This window comes from Polypterus senegalus, chromosome 12 (assembly GCF_016835505.1).
Source record: "Polypterus senegalus isolate Bchr_013 chromosome 12, ASM1683550v1, whole genome shotgun sequence".
In the NCBI taxonomy this organism is placed as follows: domain Eukaryota; kingdom Metazoa; phylum Chordata; class Cladistia; order Polypteriformes; family Polypteridae; genus Polypterus; species Polypterus senegalus.
Genome location: NC_053165.1, coordinates 89,341,146 through 89,358,204, shown reverse-complemented (window position 1 = coordinate 89,358,204; position 17,059 = coordinate 89,341,146). Strand labels below are relative to the sequence as shown.

Below are 17,059 nucleotides of genomic sequence, written 5' to 3'. Positions count from 1 at the left end.
GTCTTTCCTGATGTTATAAGGTAGCGGTGTCTTCATTCCGGTCATAGCACGATGGAAGAAGCTTGTAGGTACTCAGTACAGTAGTTTGCATACTGCAAGACAAAAACCGGGCAACTCCACTGACCAATGAGGCAAGACCGTCCACCATTGAAGACGTCACGTGATTTAAATGGCGGGTGTTGTTGATTCCTGAAGAAAAAAAAAAACGATTTTGTGTATGTAACGCTCAGGAAAAACTAACTCTAGAGATCGTTAATTATAGGGGTGACATCGTTTGCTAAATTTGTCGAAAACTTGAAAGATGTGACATGCTAGGTTGGTCAGAGGTGGACTTTAAACATCTCAACAATGATCAAGAGAATTGGGACACACCAGAACCAAATGTCAAGTGTCATAGCAAAGGATCTGAACACGTTTGTCAAAGTCATATTTCAGTTTCATTTTCAATGAATTTGCAAATTTCCAAAGTCTTGTTTCTGTAACTTCATTCTGGGGTATGAAATGTTGATTGATGAGAGAAAAAATAATTTTAATAATGTTTTAATTATATAGCACCTTAACGTAGACTCACTGGCACTTTACAAAGATGATCAAGATTATACAATACAAGCATAACAATGTTAAAAACTGACACACAATAGTATAAAACATTTGTAGATGTAATAAAGAAATGGTAATGTTGAGATGTTGAGCAAATAATGAATAAATGAAGATAAATTTGTACAGTTGCAGACAAGCTGTGGAGGATTGTCCCGGAGTGGGCTACACTGACCGATCTGACAAATCCCACAGAAGACAGACAGACAGACGTGCAAGAGGAAGAGACAGGAGAGCAGCGCCCGAGGATCTGAGCAGACGCGCAGGTTTGTAAGGACAGACACGTTGACAAGTCTAAGAAGGAGCGAGGCCATTTACAGCAGAGCTTTAAATGTAAGGACTTTATATTTTATACGAGCTGCTAACAGCAAGCCACTGGAACTGAACTGGAGCCGGTGATCTGTGCAGATTCCTAGTGTGAGTGGGTGATCTGGCAGCAGAATGCTATACATGGCGCAGTTTATTAAGAGATTCGGCAGACAGAATTGAAAACGGTGAATTACAGCAATCTACACAATAGCATGAACAAGCATCACTAAAACGAAGTGAAGGAGCAGTGACAGAAAGCTACTTTAGTCAAGGAAGAAATGTGTGATTGGAACGAAAGCGTGGGGTCAAAAGTAACACCAAGAGCAGCAGAGGGGGAGGCCCTGTGATTCAATCTAAATTAAGGCCCAGTTATAGACCCTTGAAACAGCAGCTTTGGATCCAACAAATATAATCTCAGTGTTTTTTTTTTTTTTTCCACTGCTCATTATTAGGAAGGTTTTAATGCCATCCAAAGCTTCATATCAGATAATAAGCAATTTATCAAGGAGGAAGGTGGAAGCTGACCAGTAGCAGGCATTATAGTACTAATATACAGTAAGTGTGTGTCATCAGCATAAAAAAGAAATTGTAAATCTTTTTAATAATAATAATAATTCTTTGCATTTATATATTTTCTCACTACTCAAAGCACTCAGCAATTGCAGGTTAAGGGCTTTGCTGAAGGGCCCAACATAGCTGAGTCCCTTTATTGGCATTTACGGGATTCAAACCAGCAGTGCAGATCCCTAGCCTCAGAGCCAGCACTCCGCCATCGAATAATAGAGCCCAGGAGGTAAGTGGTAAACAGGATGGGGCCTAAAACAGGGCCCTGTGGGACACCTTGAGAAAGCGGAGCAGTGTGATCTTTGTGTTTTTCAATAGAAATAAATTGCTACCTATCACTATATTCGATCTCCAGTGCCACAAACTACATTGGAAACGAGAGTATTATGATTGACTGTAAAAAAAAACAAAAAAAAAAACTTAAATGTGACAAAGGAGAGGAGACCATTCAGTCCATCAACCCCGTTTGTTTAGCTTGCTGTCCCAGTATCTCATCCAAATTATTTTAGTATAAGGCTACAACAAAACAAAATGTGTAAAAGGTGAAGAGGCCTGACTGCTACCTGAGAGCGCAGTATACAAGCTGAGGACTCGTAACCTAAAAAGTAACTGCACACTCTTGCCGTCTGCGCCTCAGGTGCTTCATCGAGAGCTCAGATTTGTAAGTGGCAGGCAGATTTTTAAGGCTTTGAAGTTGAGCGTTTTATTGACTTTTGCCCATAATTATACATTTGCAAAGCCAGTTTCAATGTCAAAAGCTATCATTCAAGCGAAATAAAAATAGGGCAGCTACAGATTATTTCTCTTTGCGTTTAAATGTTGTTTTACCTAAGAAGCAAGAATAGGATGACATAACAGATTTACACAGAACTGGAGAAGGCTGGTGATCTGCCCCCACCCATACCGAATTATATCGCAACTCGCTCACTTTATTGTCAAAAGAATATCAATATGGCCACCAAAGATAAGAGTTAGCATTAAATAATGGCAAAGGCTTCATGCTTTATCACTGTTTTGAGTTTTTTTTTGTTTCATTTTTTGCTGAGACGTGGATTGAAGATTTTGTAAATTATAGTTTTATGCAACCGTAATGCCAGTAATCAGCATGCAAATTATAGCTGTTATGCCATTCATTCAAATTGCTCAAGCGATGACATGCAGTCTCTTTTATAAAAGCTGATAACCATCTTTGAATGATGACTCTCTCCCATCCAAGGCGCTAAGCTAAGTAATGAACTAGAGCTCATATTACGAAAGAAAACTGGCAAATGCAAAAGGTAAACTTTATCAATTAACATTTTAATCCAGACAGTTATTATTTATGTATTTAGTTCATTAATCGGATGGCTCCTCGGCTAGTTCATCAGGGAAAATAAAAAGAAGGGAGTTTTAACGCTGTACTTTTCACAGATTTGAAATATAACCAAAATGACTAACGGGATTGATGTCCGATGCTGCCAATGTAGAGACTTCAGCTTACCAGGATGCTCTTTTGGAATAAACGTGAATGACAAAGAGACGACTGGTACCTCTTTTGTTTCTCTCTCCGTCTTCACCTGTTTAATGGGGCGCGCGACAGACAACTCACAAGAGCCTGGGTTCGACTGTCGATGTGGAATTCGCAGGTTCTTCTTATGTTTTCAGCTCCTCCGCTTTCAACTAAAAAGCTATATATGAGGATGTTTTAAAAAGGCGCAAAGGCCAAGGGCTGCTCAATTCTTTGTGTCCAGTATTGAAGCGGAAACTTTGACAAGTTTTAAGAAACATCTGGATGATGGGACAGGGACAGTTTAGTTAATCAAACTAGTGACAAATGAATGGAATGATCTCCTCTCGTTTGTCAAACGTCTTATTTTTTATGTCAGTTCTCTGATACACAACGGAAAACAATATTCAGAAAGTTAATGAGAAATGCTATCTCAAGAATTAAACAAAAACTTAAAGAGCAATAAGTTGCAGCACGTACCGATTCTTTTTAACCCATTTAAACCAAATTTAGGGTCGTGGTGTTGGAAGCCCATCTCAAGCAGTTATGCACTGAACTGCAGGTCACAGTGGAGCGGACACACTCACTCAGTCATGCGAGGACAATTTTAAGTCACCCATTAACCTGCCACGCGCGACTATAAGATGTGAAAGGAAAACTGGAAAAACCATAAGGAAAAAAAGATCGCTAACGTGTTAGATTTCTCAAGTGCGAGTGTGAAGTGTCTGCTAAGTGACTTGGTTCAATATTAAAGCTTTAAAGGAATAAACAAGATTCCACCATAATTTAGTTTGTTTTCAGTCCGCACTGACAATTTAATCCTTTAGGTGGCAGTCTATAACACGATTTCATTCAGTATATACCGGGAATAAAGTTTAAATACTAAATCATTAGGATTATGAATGTCTATTGAAAAATTCTCGGCTTGGTTCTAAAGTTTAAATGATCATAAATAGAATAAAACAGTTATAACAAATGGCTTTTTTTTTTTTTAGCAATTTCTTATTATACGTTTATTTGTATGTGTTTGTTTATTTTTGAGAGCAAAAATTGTCGGAAAAATGAGTCATTTTGTTTAGTCCAATCTGTCTGTGTCCACCCGTCCCGGTTTAGACCAAGCTGTTGGCACTTCGTGTGACTCATCCGCTGCGCAGCCAGTCCGCCCGTTCTTTAATCATCATAGCCGATTTTTAGGACCCCTCAGTTCCAAAACATGCTTAATACTAAATGTTATCTCTGGATTGCAAATGGGTGAGGAAGGGCAAATATTTTTTAAACAAATAAATAACCGGGCACGAACACATATTTTGAACATTCACACAACTGAACCCGAGAAACATTCATGGTTCCTTTGATTGGTTTTATTTGGCGGCTTAGAGTTTAGTCTAACTGTGGAGGCGCAATTTACCTGTAAAAATAACGGCCATACTATTTGCTTTTCTCGACATCTAGATTTTCTTTGTTAGTATTGGCATGTTCCAATTTGTACTCTTTTTCCTGGTACTTTGTCATTAGATTCGCTATTATGATAGACAGACACTATTATAAAGTTGCTTTTTCTTTCTTGTTATCAGTGTTTCCTTCTGCTCGTCCCAATGGAAGACACTATAAGGATCTATCTATCTATCTATCTATCTATCTATCTATCTATCAGAATTTTTAATCTTGCCTACTACACTATCTATCTATCTATCTATCTATCTATCTATCTATCTATCTATCTATCTATCTATCTATCTATCTATCTATCTATCTATCTATCTATCGTTGATGTTTACGGCTATTTACAAATCAAAAAAAGAAAAAAAATACATAAAGGGATTTTTGGTTATAATGTTTACTGCCTTAGTGAAATCGACTATTTCTTGATTATAAATGTTATAAAATGACTTTTAGCTTGCAAACTTTTTTATTAACCAGAATATGATGTATAAATGAGACAGTTTGTACAATGAGGAATGAGAAACTCGTTTTATGTTTTTAAGTTTAATACTAAGTTTTGGTAATTACTACAATGATCTTTTTATGATTTTCGATTATTATCTTTTTTAATAACTGTTACTGATTAATCAAATTTATATTGAACTCAAATCTTGTTTATTCTGTTCAGTGTCTCTTGTGCACTGAAAGACTTTCTTTCTTTCTTTCGGGAAAAACTAAAGTACTTTCAATTGCAGGGCATTTACCACAACAGTATGTACATTTATTATATACGTTTCAGAAGACTATTAATTAATGGCATGGATTTCTACTACAGCATATTACATTTATTATGTTCATTACATGTTAAGTCTTATTTTGTTTAGTCTGTTAAGTTTATCACATAATTGATTTTGAATATTAAAGTAATTGTTTTTTCATCTATAATTCTAGAATAATCTAGTTTTTAATATCCATAGTTAATTTATGAACCGCAAGTGTGATAAGTAATGAATCTGGACATGTTAATACATTTCTCTGCCTATCTGTTATATAATACTTTGCGTGTCTGCCTATCTATCTAATACAGCGCCTTTCATAGATTTATTTATCTGTCTCGTTTCAGAAGCGTTGTTGTTCTCTTTTATTAATCTATGATTTAAAAAATTGAGATTTCTTCGGCCGTTACTAGAAAGTTATACAGACAATTTAATCGTTGTTTGATGTGTAGTAAATGATATATTTCTGATTTTATTTTCTAACAATATTATTATAAATAGACTGCTGCGTTGTTTCTAGCAAACTTTAAATAGTTGTAGTTATTTTGTTTGTCATGTGTTACCAATACATCAGAATTCTTACTGGATTTATGTGGCATTTCTTTTCAAGATATAGATCAGAGTTCATATTTTACTTTTAAAGAGAAGTGGGTGATACGTTCTTCACAGTTCATTCATTCTAGGACAAGTTCGAACTGGTCGCCCTGTCTTGTTTTAAAACTAAAGGATGATAACAGGTGATAAGAGAGAATCGTTCGCCATAACCAAGTACTGGTTTAAACCATGTATCAGAATTTGCAACAGTTTTAAATGGTTTAACTATTATAAGTACAGTATAATTTTAACTAACACATTTATATACATGTTTAAAAGTCAGGCGCTTTACCTGTTCTATTTACTTATCTTGTCCTTTAAATTCATCTCCGGGCATCTCTCGAGTACAGCGGCTACGTCCCGCCCATTGGAGCCGCGTCCCGCCTCCAGAGGCCTTCTGTGCTTCTTGTCCGTGGCTCCGCCCTCCGCATCCAAGCACGTGACCTTTCCAGCGGGGCTGACTCAGCGGGCTCGTCACGCGGCGTAAGTTCGGAGTCGCACAATTATGAAAAGGCAACCTTCCGCTGGCTCTGGAAAGGAGGCAGATTTTTCCGACCGAAATTGGGCTTTCCTTCCACTGCAAACCGAGACCACCGTCGATAGATGGCTAAAAGCAACGGAAGGGCTCTTCCTGAGATTCAACGGTGAAGAGAATGGTAATAATCTTTCGTGGGGAACGTAAAGGAGGATGACAAACGGCGGCTACTTGGCGGGCGGGTTGGGATGGGTGCATACGTTTCTTGGTCTTTTTTTTTCCCCCACTCCACTTCTGTGTCAATTGAGGTGAGCGCGAGGTGCGCCAGCGCCGCTTGGCACAGTGTCCACTGGTCTGACTTTCACCCCTGGGCTGTAAGGAAAGAGGAAGACAGACAGAAAGTGAGTGAGTGTGGGGTGGAAAGTGTGACGAGTGCCTTTCCCTGTCGCATCTGGGCGCAAGTTCAGGTACTACTGTCGCTGTGGTGGTGAATGTATTGGGCAGACTTCCAAACTACAGTGATATTTATCACGAGACAGCTGGAATTGCATTTTGTACCGTTACAGTTTACAAATGCAGTAATGGAATACTGCACACCTCTTTGGCATTGGCTTGGGGGTGCGGCGGTATCGGATTGAATGGCAGGGTTAGTGGCGTCAGTGGATTTTTCACAATGCTGGGTTGGATTTTGCGGTTGTATAAGCAGGCGTTTATGTCCCGACGTTTTCTAACGAGGCAGGCCTCTCTTCCTGGTTATGCTTTGTGCGACGCGGCCTCGAAGCGATTGAACTCCCGAGTGTCATTGAAGTGGAGTTGGCTGTCGTAACGGTGAAGCCGGCCCACCTGTCAGTTTACTTATGAAAAATTAGTGCTCCTTTCCTTAGTGCATATGTATGTTTATGTGTACCTAGTTTTGTCAATTGCCGGTTTCTTTCGAGAAGACTCTGAAATGTTAATGACCATACGAATGGCACCTTCACACGTGTACTGCTTGACTTTGACACATCATGGCAGTGGTCATCCGCATTGTCTTTCGCGTGCATTCTCTTTTGATTTTTTTATTTTAAAGGCAGACATGGTAAAGAATTAACTTTTGTTAACAGAACATATGTGTTTTCAGCAACGTGGTTTGCCTCATTGCTGAGGGAGGAGATCAAAAAGAAACGTCCTGTGTCTTGTTACTCATCCCGCAGCACCTCCGGCGCTGCCTGGGCACGTCACATCCAGGCTCTTAGGTGAAAGAATGATCGCTTCAGCACGAGTAAATACCATTGGAAATTCTTAAAGGTTCGGCAGTATTACTAGGCAACCACTAATTTATATAATTCGTGTGATACACCGAATTGCGATATACATTTATTTGTACAGCATGTGCTTTTATCCAAAAGCAAGTTGCACAAAAGGTCAGCATACTTGAGTAAGCATCAGATTGAGAGACTGTTTGGGGATAAGTGGAACAGGATAAGGTTACAAAAGTGAACCCCACAAGTGAGGAGATCAGAACAAAATACAAGCTAATTTCAAAAACCTAACAACTAATATCAGACAGAAATTTCAACAAGACAGTCTTGAAATGCTTCTGAAATGCAATGCTGGAGTCAGAATTTCAAATGCAGCTCATTCCACCAGCTAGGAAATACTATATATACAGTATGAATATATATATGTGTGTGTATATACACACAGTGAGTCAAAATTATGATAAAGCCAATGGATTGTTTTTATCTTGACCACACCTTTCCAGGTCGATGGATAGGTCATGGTGAACCATTGCCTTTGCCTCCACATTCCCCTGTTTTGACACCCTGTGATTTCTGGTTATGGAGTATGGTGAAGGAGTGCGTGTATAGCAGGAAAGTTTGTGATATCATTGACCTGAAGGACAGAATATGGACTGTGGTATCATGTATTACCTGGAAAATGTGGGCCCGGGCTTTAATTGGTACTGTTGCTCGTTGGTTTTTGTGTTTTGAACGTGATGGCAAGCAGGCTGAGACATTCCTGTAAATCATCTTGCACATATGAAGTATGCTTTATGAATAATTTGTTTCCACCATTTAAATATTAACATAATTTTGACTCGCACTGTATAAATTATATTTATTTAGAAATATATTGACTGCTCAGCATTCAAGCACAAACAATTTGAACTTAATGTTACAGTGAGGCAATGTACTAATCTGAAAAAAGAATTGATATTTACCTGCCTCACTTGGTTAAGCACCAAACATGCCATATGTGGAATCTTCTGCAGCAGCTTGGTGACACATGCCAGTACTCCTGGCACCAGAGAGTTGCAGTCGTTCATATGTGATGTGCCAAGGTCAAAGCCTGAACCAGGGTTTGTGTTGCATGCTGTGTCAGATATGGTGTGATCTTCTAGATGTTGTATAAGGCGAGTCTACAAGACAGAGAGATGATTGCAACACAGTTAGTGAAGAACAGGTGGTCGTTGATCACCGTTCCCAGGTTGCGTACAGATGTGGCGGGTTTTAGCCGTAATGAGCTGACTTGAATAGAGATATGGTTCTGAATAGATGGTCAAGTTGGGATAACAAGGAGGCCTGTCTTTGCCAAATTAAGTTGGAGATGGTGCTCCTACATCCTTGTTGTGATATCAGTTTGATATGCAGAGATTGTGCCTGGTACCATGGGGTCACATCTTTTGTATATACCTATTCTGTAATGGGTGCTATACCAGTTCTATAATGGAAATAACTCAAAGATGCTTAACAGGTTATGTTGCAGTGTTCCTGCGCTTATTCAGTTGTACCATATTCAGGTTAATGAGTCGCTCTGGGGCACACAGTGTGTCAGAGATGCACCTTGATCAGTCTACAGTCCAATGCCTTAGCCTTGGGTTACAGTGCCTGCTGAATGCAGTTCATTTTTTATAGTGTCTCTTCCATTAAGTTAAAAGTACAAATGCAACTTACGGAAACAGTGCAATGCTTTTAGAGAGACTTTACAATGCATGAGTTGTTTATGAATAGTAATGATTGGCGAAATTCACCAAATTATTCTCATTGAATTTGCCTGGGTTTAGCGTTGACCTTATTCACTGAATATTTTGCCTGAAAACGGTGCTGCTGGTCTAATCAAACTTGTTTTTTCTTCCCCAGCACCGCATGATGCTTTGTGAGGCCAGTGTGACAGTCGCAGAGCTGTAGCAGCCAGTGTTAGATGGGATGGCCCCACTGAGGATATAATACTGATCCCTTGTGTCTCTGTCTTAGTCAGCCAGTGGAAGCCAGTTCAGCAGAGCAGATTTTAATACCCAGAGAGCGGTTGGTGTGTAGCTCTTCCTCTTCCACACCCTCCCCTAGCCCTCCTGTTATCATATAGCTCCAGTCCTCCCATCACGCGGATACTAGAGAGTAATTCATTTTCAAGGGAGTTCATGACCATTTGTGTCATGTGTATGAGGCATGCCTTTCAGTTGTCTTAAGCCAATTGCATCATGCAGTCAGTCACTTATAAAGGTTTATATTTCTGTGAGATATGAGACTTGTGTATGACTACAGTTGATCCAGCATTGCTCTGACTTCCGCCTGTTTGAAAATGTGTTTTGTCTACACCTGATCTGGCTGTCGAAAGAGACAACCCAACCAGTTATGTGACATCATTTTATCCCAGGGATGCTCAGTGGCACAGAGGTTGGCACTGCTGCGTCACAACTCAGATCACATTTTTTGGCCACAAAAGCTGGTTCAGCATAGTTGGCATATGCTTCCCTAGCCCCCAGGGACACTTAAAAGACCATTGTGCCAACTATGCAAGGACGTTGCCTGAGAGACCAACTAATTTTCCAGACTGTGTAATGTTGTCAAAGGCTGCACTTAAATCTGATATTTACTGTGGAGATTTCTTCATTAGGAGATTGTTGTGATGTTTAAGGTTGAGACTGAAGCTACATGGTGAATACTTTTTCAAATATCTTATAACAGAAACATAAATTTGAAGGTCTGTAATAATTAAACATATGTGGGTCTAGCTGTATCTGGAAACCCCTTCCAAACCCCCCAATAACATTCTGATGACTGAAAATTTTACTGCATTAGAAGCTGTGCCAGTCAGCAATAAATTGTTGATAATGCTAGCAGTGGGTGCTGCTAGAACAGATATTGAGGCTTTTCAGCAGTTTTATTGGGACTGGGTCTAAGGAGCAGGTAGTAGGTTTCATTTTAGAAGTTAAAGTTGTTGCTTTTCTGTTATCACCAAAATATTAATAAATTGGGTGTGCACAAGGAGAGACACAGTATAACCATGTAATCTTGTATTGTCAATTTAGCATTAAAGAAGTTCATAAAATTTACACTACTAATTATTTTTTGTAAATAATTTGCATTGCAGTTTGATATCCTCATTTGTTGGGTTTGCAACTGCTGTGAACAGTTCATGAGGATTTTTCTGTTATCTAATAATTTAGATAGCAGTCAAAGTGTGGAGGGTGCAGCACACGCTATCAGCACCTCTCTCTGTCTCTCTCTCTCTCACTCTCAAAGTGTCCCATAGATAGCTTTTTTTTTATCACAGTCTGTCCATGCAGTTCAGAAATTCAACATCACGTTTTTAACATTCTAATTTAAGAGTATAAGTACTCTGATTAAACAAGGGCAAATGTCTTTGTGCTTTTGTTTTAAGGGGCCATTATACAAGGCCTCTTTCAAAGTAACATTATAATTAAATGTCAGCTGATTTAGATTTTTTCCATAATTGTGTTCTCAAAATGTCTATAAATTTTGATGCAGAGTTATAGTCTTGTCCTTATTTTAAATTGTGATTGTACTGGTAAGGGAAAAAAACAAATCAAATAAAATTAAAATAACGATTCGAGATAATTTAGTGGAGTAATATTTAAATTTTGAATCTCAACTCTGTAAGTAACCATTAAATTCATTATGCAATAAAGATGGCGAGTTTGGCCATTGACAGTCCTTTAAAACCCCACTGCATTTAACAGACAGGTAAAATGTTTGCTTAACTCTTTCAGGGCTAATTATTTTTTCATTTTTCTCCCAGGTCTGAATATTGTTCCCCAAAACTAACTAACACTAAACATTAGCTTTCTAAGATCATCTGTAACATGGCTTACATACTTATTACATACCTGTTTGTCTAACCATTTATATTCTGAAAGGCACTTCCCAGAAAGGAAACAGCTACCTGCCTTTTGTTTTTGATTTCCAGATCACTTGCATCAAAATCAGAGTTTGATAAGTCCGTCTGACATAGCAATGATATGCATAAAGCAAAAAAAAAACTAATAATGCCCAAAGTGTATTTTGCTTTGCACAATCGCTTTGCTTTTTTGTTCGACATCAATGCCATTCTAGATGTTGTTCACTCTACGCTCCTCATACACACACACAGGGATTCGATGTCAAGTCAATGAGTCTAACAGTCCTCCTAGCAAAGGTGGTCTACCGTAACGTGATGGCGAGTTTTGTCGACGTCTACAGCTGATTATTACCCTCTACCCATGGATGTTACAAAAGTTGACATTAGCCCTAAAAGAGTTAAAGTATAATCAGTGTGGATACTGAAAGCCCCCATCAACACTATATGGTCATTATTTATAGCTAAATCTGATAAATGGCTGCAAATTTAGTCCGGAACAATTTATTTTGCCATGAAGGTCTATAAAATAGTCCTACAATTGTGCTGCTAGGTGATTTAATATCTGAGTGCTTTAAAGAGTATAAATTTGCCTAAAGTTTTTAGTAGTTTAGATTTTTTTTTAATTTGATAGAAACTTCTTCCAAAGTGACCAGGAAATGACAAGTGTAGTAAACAATTTTGAATTTCTACAATTTGAATAGTAGCAGGTGTAGTGACTTGCATGTAGCTAATGAATCGATGTTCAGAAATGGACCTGGAGCTTTGTCCCTTTTGGTGCACTGATGTTGCTACTTGGATGCCACACTGCCTGGTGGGTGTTTTTAATAAATATAAGGCACAATTTCTTTGTAATATTAGTAATATTGTTAATTAAATTCTTATTTGCAAGGTAAAGAACATGCTACAATTCAACACTCTGCGGTGCCATGATAAAAAAATTTATTAAAATGCAAGAATTAATTTTGTTTCATATAAAACAAACATCATCTTAAATGATGTACTCCTTATCCTGTTTCCATACATGTAGATGATAAACTTGAATGTGCTGAGCAAGATGTTATGAAACCATCTATCCTTTGGTTTATATTGATATAATTGTAAAAGTTGTTATTCTTTGTTTTGAAAACTGCAGGTTTGTACTACTATATACATTAACAGCAGTCAGATATTGGACTGTATAATAGAAACTGTAAAAAATAAAATAACTAACAAATAAAACTAAAACATTTAAATGGTTAACTTTTTATATTAGTTGGATTTAAGTAGATTAGTCCTAAAGTCAAATACTGCATGGCTAAGTGTTTAATTTGATGGATTTTAACACATAAATGCTTAGACTCCAAAGGATGAACGATAGTTTTCTAATAGATAAACCATAGTATCATAGGATTTTTAAATTAGTAAATTCTTTTTTTCAATTTTGTGCCCCATCCATCTTTTCTATTAGAAATAGCAAGTTGCATAAAAATAAATCACTTCATCATCCATTTAATAGACCATTTTTTTTAATACCGGAAAGTCAAATCTATCTTTTAATGCTAACCTTTGATGTAAAGCACTAAGAAGACAAAGATTAGTACAGCATTTTATAGGAGTAAAGTTTCATGTATTTATTAGAATTAGAGTAATGGTACCTAATCCACGAGCATGGGAAAGGTGCTGTGTAAGTAAAATGTATTATTATTAGGTGACAGAATGTCTGATTTACTGAAATGGGCACAATTGACCTATGGGTATATTTTTAATTACTTTGTCTTTCCATCTATGCCAAGTGAGAGAGCAATGAGAAACTAAAATAGCATTGATGCATACTTGTATCTCTACAGAGGAAAAGTAGGCAAAGTTGTCCTTCATCAAGGTTAGGAACACACACTGATACAGTGCATTGCCACACCAACCACACAACAAACCAACTCAGGGTCCAGATTAGGACCTGAGTGCAGCCATGCAACGGGTGATACCTCAGCATCACACTAGTTCAGATGGAGTGGAACAGTGGGAGGTTTTTTTTATGGTGGCTGGAGTGCCAATTCTGCCACCAACCCCAAGTTTTTCCAGTAAAAAAAAAAATGTAATTAGTGGTTCTTAAGGTGCACTGAGTCCTCATCTGTATATTTGGGTGGCATGGAAATAGTAGGATGCTCCTGCACTGATGGATCTGGTTAGATGTGCAGTCATGCCATGGTGATTTTGTGGAAGATAAAGCCATTATTTTGTCATTATTTAATTCACATCATTTTCCCTGCATAATGTTTGGTTTGTTATGACTATAATCAGAAAAACTTTGCAGATGTAATTTTGGCTTTGATAAGAAATTGATTCACCATACAAAAGAGAAAAGGATCATATGATCATGTCAGCATATTCTTTTATCTAGTCATTTAATAGCTTTAGGTCATATTGTATAATTTAACTGAAGAGAATTAACACTGGCCAACATGCTAAGCTGATAAAATCACAGGAGCTGCTAACTAGCTTAATTTTCAGGGCTCCAGGTTAGATGATAAAAGACACTGGCAGTGAAATTCATAGCAGCTGCAACCAAAATAAATGTGTAACACGTTGACAAATTGTGCGCAGTGTCTTGTCTTTTTGTATCTTTTTTTCTGTCTTAATTTGCATAACAGTTCTTATGGATCCATTGCACAAAATGCTCTGCCTATTCATAAAGTAAGTCACACATGAAAAGAAATAAGGTTCTTTAGTATTAAATCCCTCTGTTTTATGGACAGCAATGGAAACTATCCACACTTATTAGGGTACTCCTGGAAGTGATAGTTTACAGCCAATCCTCATGACAATGCACTGTTTTTAAGAAATATTTTTTAATAAAGTCCATTCTCAAATACTCCAATTGTAATTTAAATTGGAATCTTTTTTAGTATTTTTTTTTTTTTTTAGAGGTTTACATCGACACAGTTCTCCTCCTGAAAGCACATTGCAGAAGTAATAAAAAGGGTGAATAAACTGCAAGGTTTAATCATAGGACAGGTTATTCATGGGAAGTTGTGCTAAAATTGTATAAGGTATTAGTGAGACCTCATCTAAGTTCTGTTGAACATTCTAGAAACAAGATATTAGGAGTGCGAGTTGAATAGCCAACTTTATCTCAAGACTTTATATTTTTGTAAATAACAATACATCTTGCTAAACCTAAATAAAAAAAGGTCTCAACTTAATCCCAAGACAATAGGACATGTTGTAGTACTGACGTAGTCAAGGGGAATAATCATTAGTATTGAACAGAAATCCTGCATAGATACCACACATTCACCCAATCAGTGAATGTAATACAGTTTGCTAACGAAGTCTAACCCAGAAGCAGCTGGTGAAAGGCAGGAACCAGGCATTTAATTTAAACCGTGAATCACATGCATTTGTACTTGAGGACATTTTTTGAAAAGGGCATTCATGCTTTAAAGTAGGAGGGAGCATTTCATTACAGAAACATTTGTGGAAATGTGAAAGTACAGAGTTAGTACAGTAATTTAAACAGAAACTGTAATGGAATAATAAAAAAAATCTGGATGAGGGTGACGACTAATTGCAGATTATGTAACTGAGCAAACAAGCTTCATGAACTAAATGGTCTTCTCTTGTTTGTGTTTTTATGTACTGGCTTACTCTGGGCTAAGTTAGAGTTGCCAGTAAAATTACTAAACCACTAAAAGTTCTTGGGCAAAAATGTACAAAATCAACACAGACTGGACTGGGAATCAGACTTGGTTCCCAGGAACTGTAAAACAACAGCATGGATCGTGGTCTCATCAGTTGATTAAAGGCAAACAGACACATTTTTCTATCTTTTTAATATAAAAAAATACACTCTTCTGTGTGGGAGCTTTGAAAAAACATTCATCGCATGAAACAATACAGCCATATTCATATAAATCTCCTAAAAAGAGCAGATGGGTGTCATCACTGGTCTAGTATCTGCTCTAGTGATTATGTGAATTTCTTGATCTGCAATGAAAACGGTTTCATTTTTCTTTCTTTCTTTCTTTCTTTCAGACTGCTACTTTTCAGCTAGCCATGGAACTAACTATAGTTTACACTTCTTGTGCCTCACTTTGAAATTGAGTTCTATATTATTTGTTAACTTAGTAGTCTCTCTTGATAAACACTCAAATTCATTTTACAGTTTTGATTAGGGTGGTTTGAATAAAGATGCCAGTAAAATAGTGAACATTAGGAGCAGATACTTGAGACCATTACAGTGCAGTACGTTGCACATTCAGTTGTTTCATATGCAACCAAAGTGAAAACTCAGAATTCCTTAATTTATATAAAGAGAGGGTGAGTAGGAATCATTACATTTTCTTGCCTTTAGGAGCAAAAAAAAAAAAAAACAAGCAGGGGAAAAGAAAAATTGCTTAATGACTGGGTTCAACATGTTTGAACAACCAAAAGAGCCTTTTTGCCTTGGTTTTTTATTTGCATTAAAGGTAGGAAGAAGCCTTTGAAAGCTAGTTTTCATTTGTATCTTTAAAGGTACACCGTGAGTCATATGCATTGGTAATGCTTTACAGATGCACAACAAGTAAAAATATTAAAATATAAACAGCAGTACCTACGGTACAAAGATGCACCCAGATTTGTTCATCTACATCTGAATACATTTTAATATATACTTCAGATTTAAATTTTCATTTTTTAATAATACCTTTTGTCTAGTTTGACTGCTGTAGAGGATATCTTATTTGGTTTAGTCCGCACTTACTACAAATAATGTGGATTTGACAAGAGAATGAAGGCAACAAGAAAAAAAATATCTCTGTTTTGGACTAATTAGTACAGTGAGGTAGGGTCTGTTTCAGGGGTGCAAAGAGAAGAAGTTCACTTCATTTAGTCCTGTATCGTGACAATCCTCTGTCCTTTAGTTTTTAAATTAGATTAGTTAGTTGTTTGGAGGGATTGCAGTATTCTGTAAATCCAAGCAACATTTTTGTGACAATACCTTTATTTTTTTCTGTTTTATTTGTATTGGTTAATCGGTATCATGAGGTTGAATAATACCTAAACAAAGCTTTCACTAGTTTTGAAATGCTTTATGTGGAGTCTCAGTAGTTCATGCCTAACAGAAATTAAACTATGCCTAAGGTACTTCATATAAAATCACACTATATTTTGTACGTGATTGCTTTCAAGTTAAATAAAAAATAAGACCCCCCCCCTTTTTTTTTTGTGTGTGTGTGTGAAAGATATAGTCCAACAGACATCTGCTACATCAATGATCTGGGAAAATGGTCTTTTTTTTGTTTTTTTGTGGAGCTCATAAACTTGATCCAGTTACAGTTCACCCAAATTTAACAGAGTGTATTTTCCCATATTGTATATTTTACAGTGTTGCATTTTATAATTCTGCTTTCATTTTTAAAATATACAATTATATTTTCCAAAATAGATTTTTCAGCAAATGCTGCAGGTTATTATACATAACAGAAGGCGGCTTCACTGAACAAGACACAAATTGTTTTATTCCCCAGAAATGTTTTTTTGCTGCCAAAACAAGACACACACACACACACACACATGGAAGCAATACTTTTGCTGTAAGTTGTACTTTTAGCAAACACCCACCGTGTCATTTCCTGTTTATCTCCAGCAAAGGTTTGGTTTTCATTGTAGGAATGCATTTTTGAGGTGTTTTTAGTAAATGAGCGCTGAATGCAGTTCTTTGTATTTCACATGGAGAGTTTTACTTCATTTTTAACA

At 37.1% G+C, this 17,059-nt stretch overlaps 1 protein-coding gene across 3 annotated transcripts in view; it reads left to right on the top strand.

The window, feature by feature from the left end:
* The first annotated feature begins 2,705 nt into the window (after window positions 1–2,705).
* Window positions 2,706–17,059, top strand: part of trpm7 (transient receptor potential cation channel, subfamily M, member 7) — a 120,768-nt gene continuing 106,414 nt past the window's right edge. Inside the window, exon 1 of one of the 3 annotated variants that reach the window (XM_039772831.1) lies at window positions 2,706–2,747. In XM_039772831.1, the coding sequence (XP_039628765.1) occupies window positions 2,739–2,747 (9 nt within the window). In that variant the 5' untranslated portion in view covers window positions 2,706–2,738. Of the gene's footprint in view, window positions 2,748–6,259; window positions 6,405–17,059 lie in introns of those variants that run through there. The other 2 variants (XM_039772829.1, XM_039772830.1) reach the window with 2 other exon arrangements.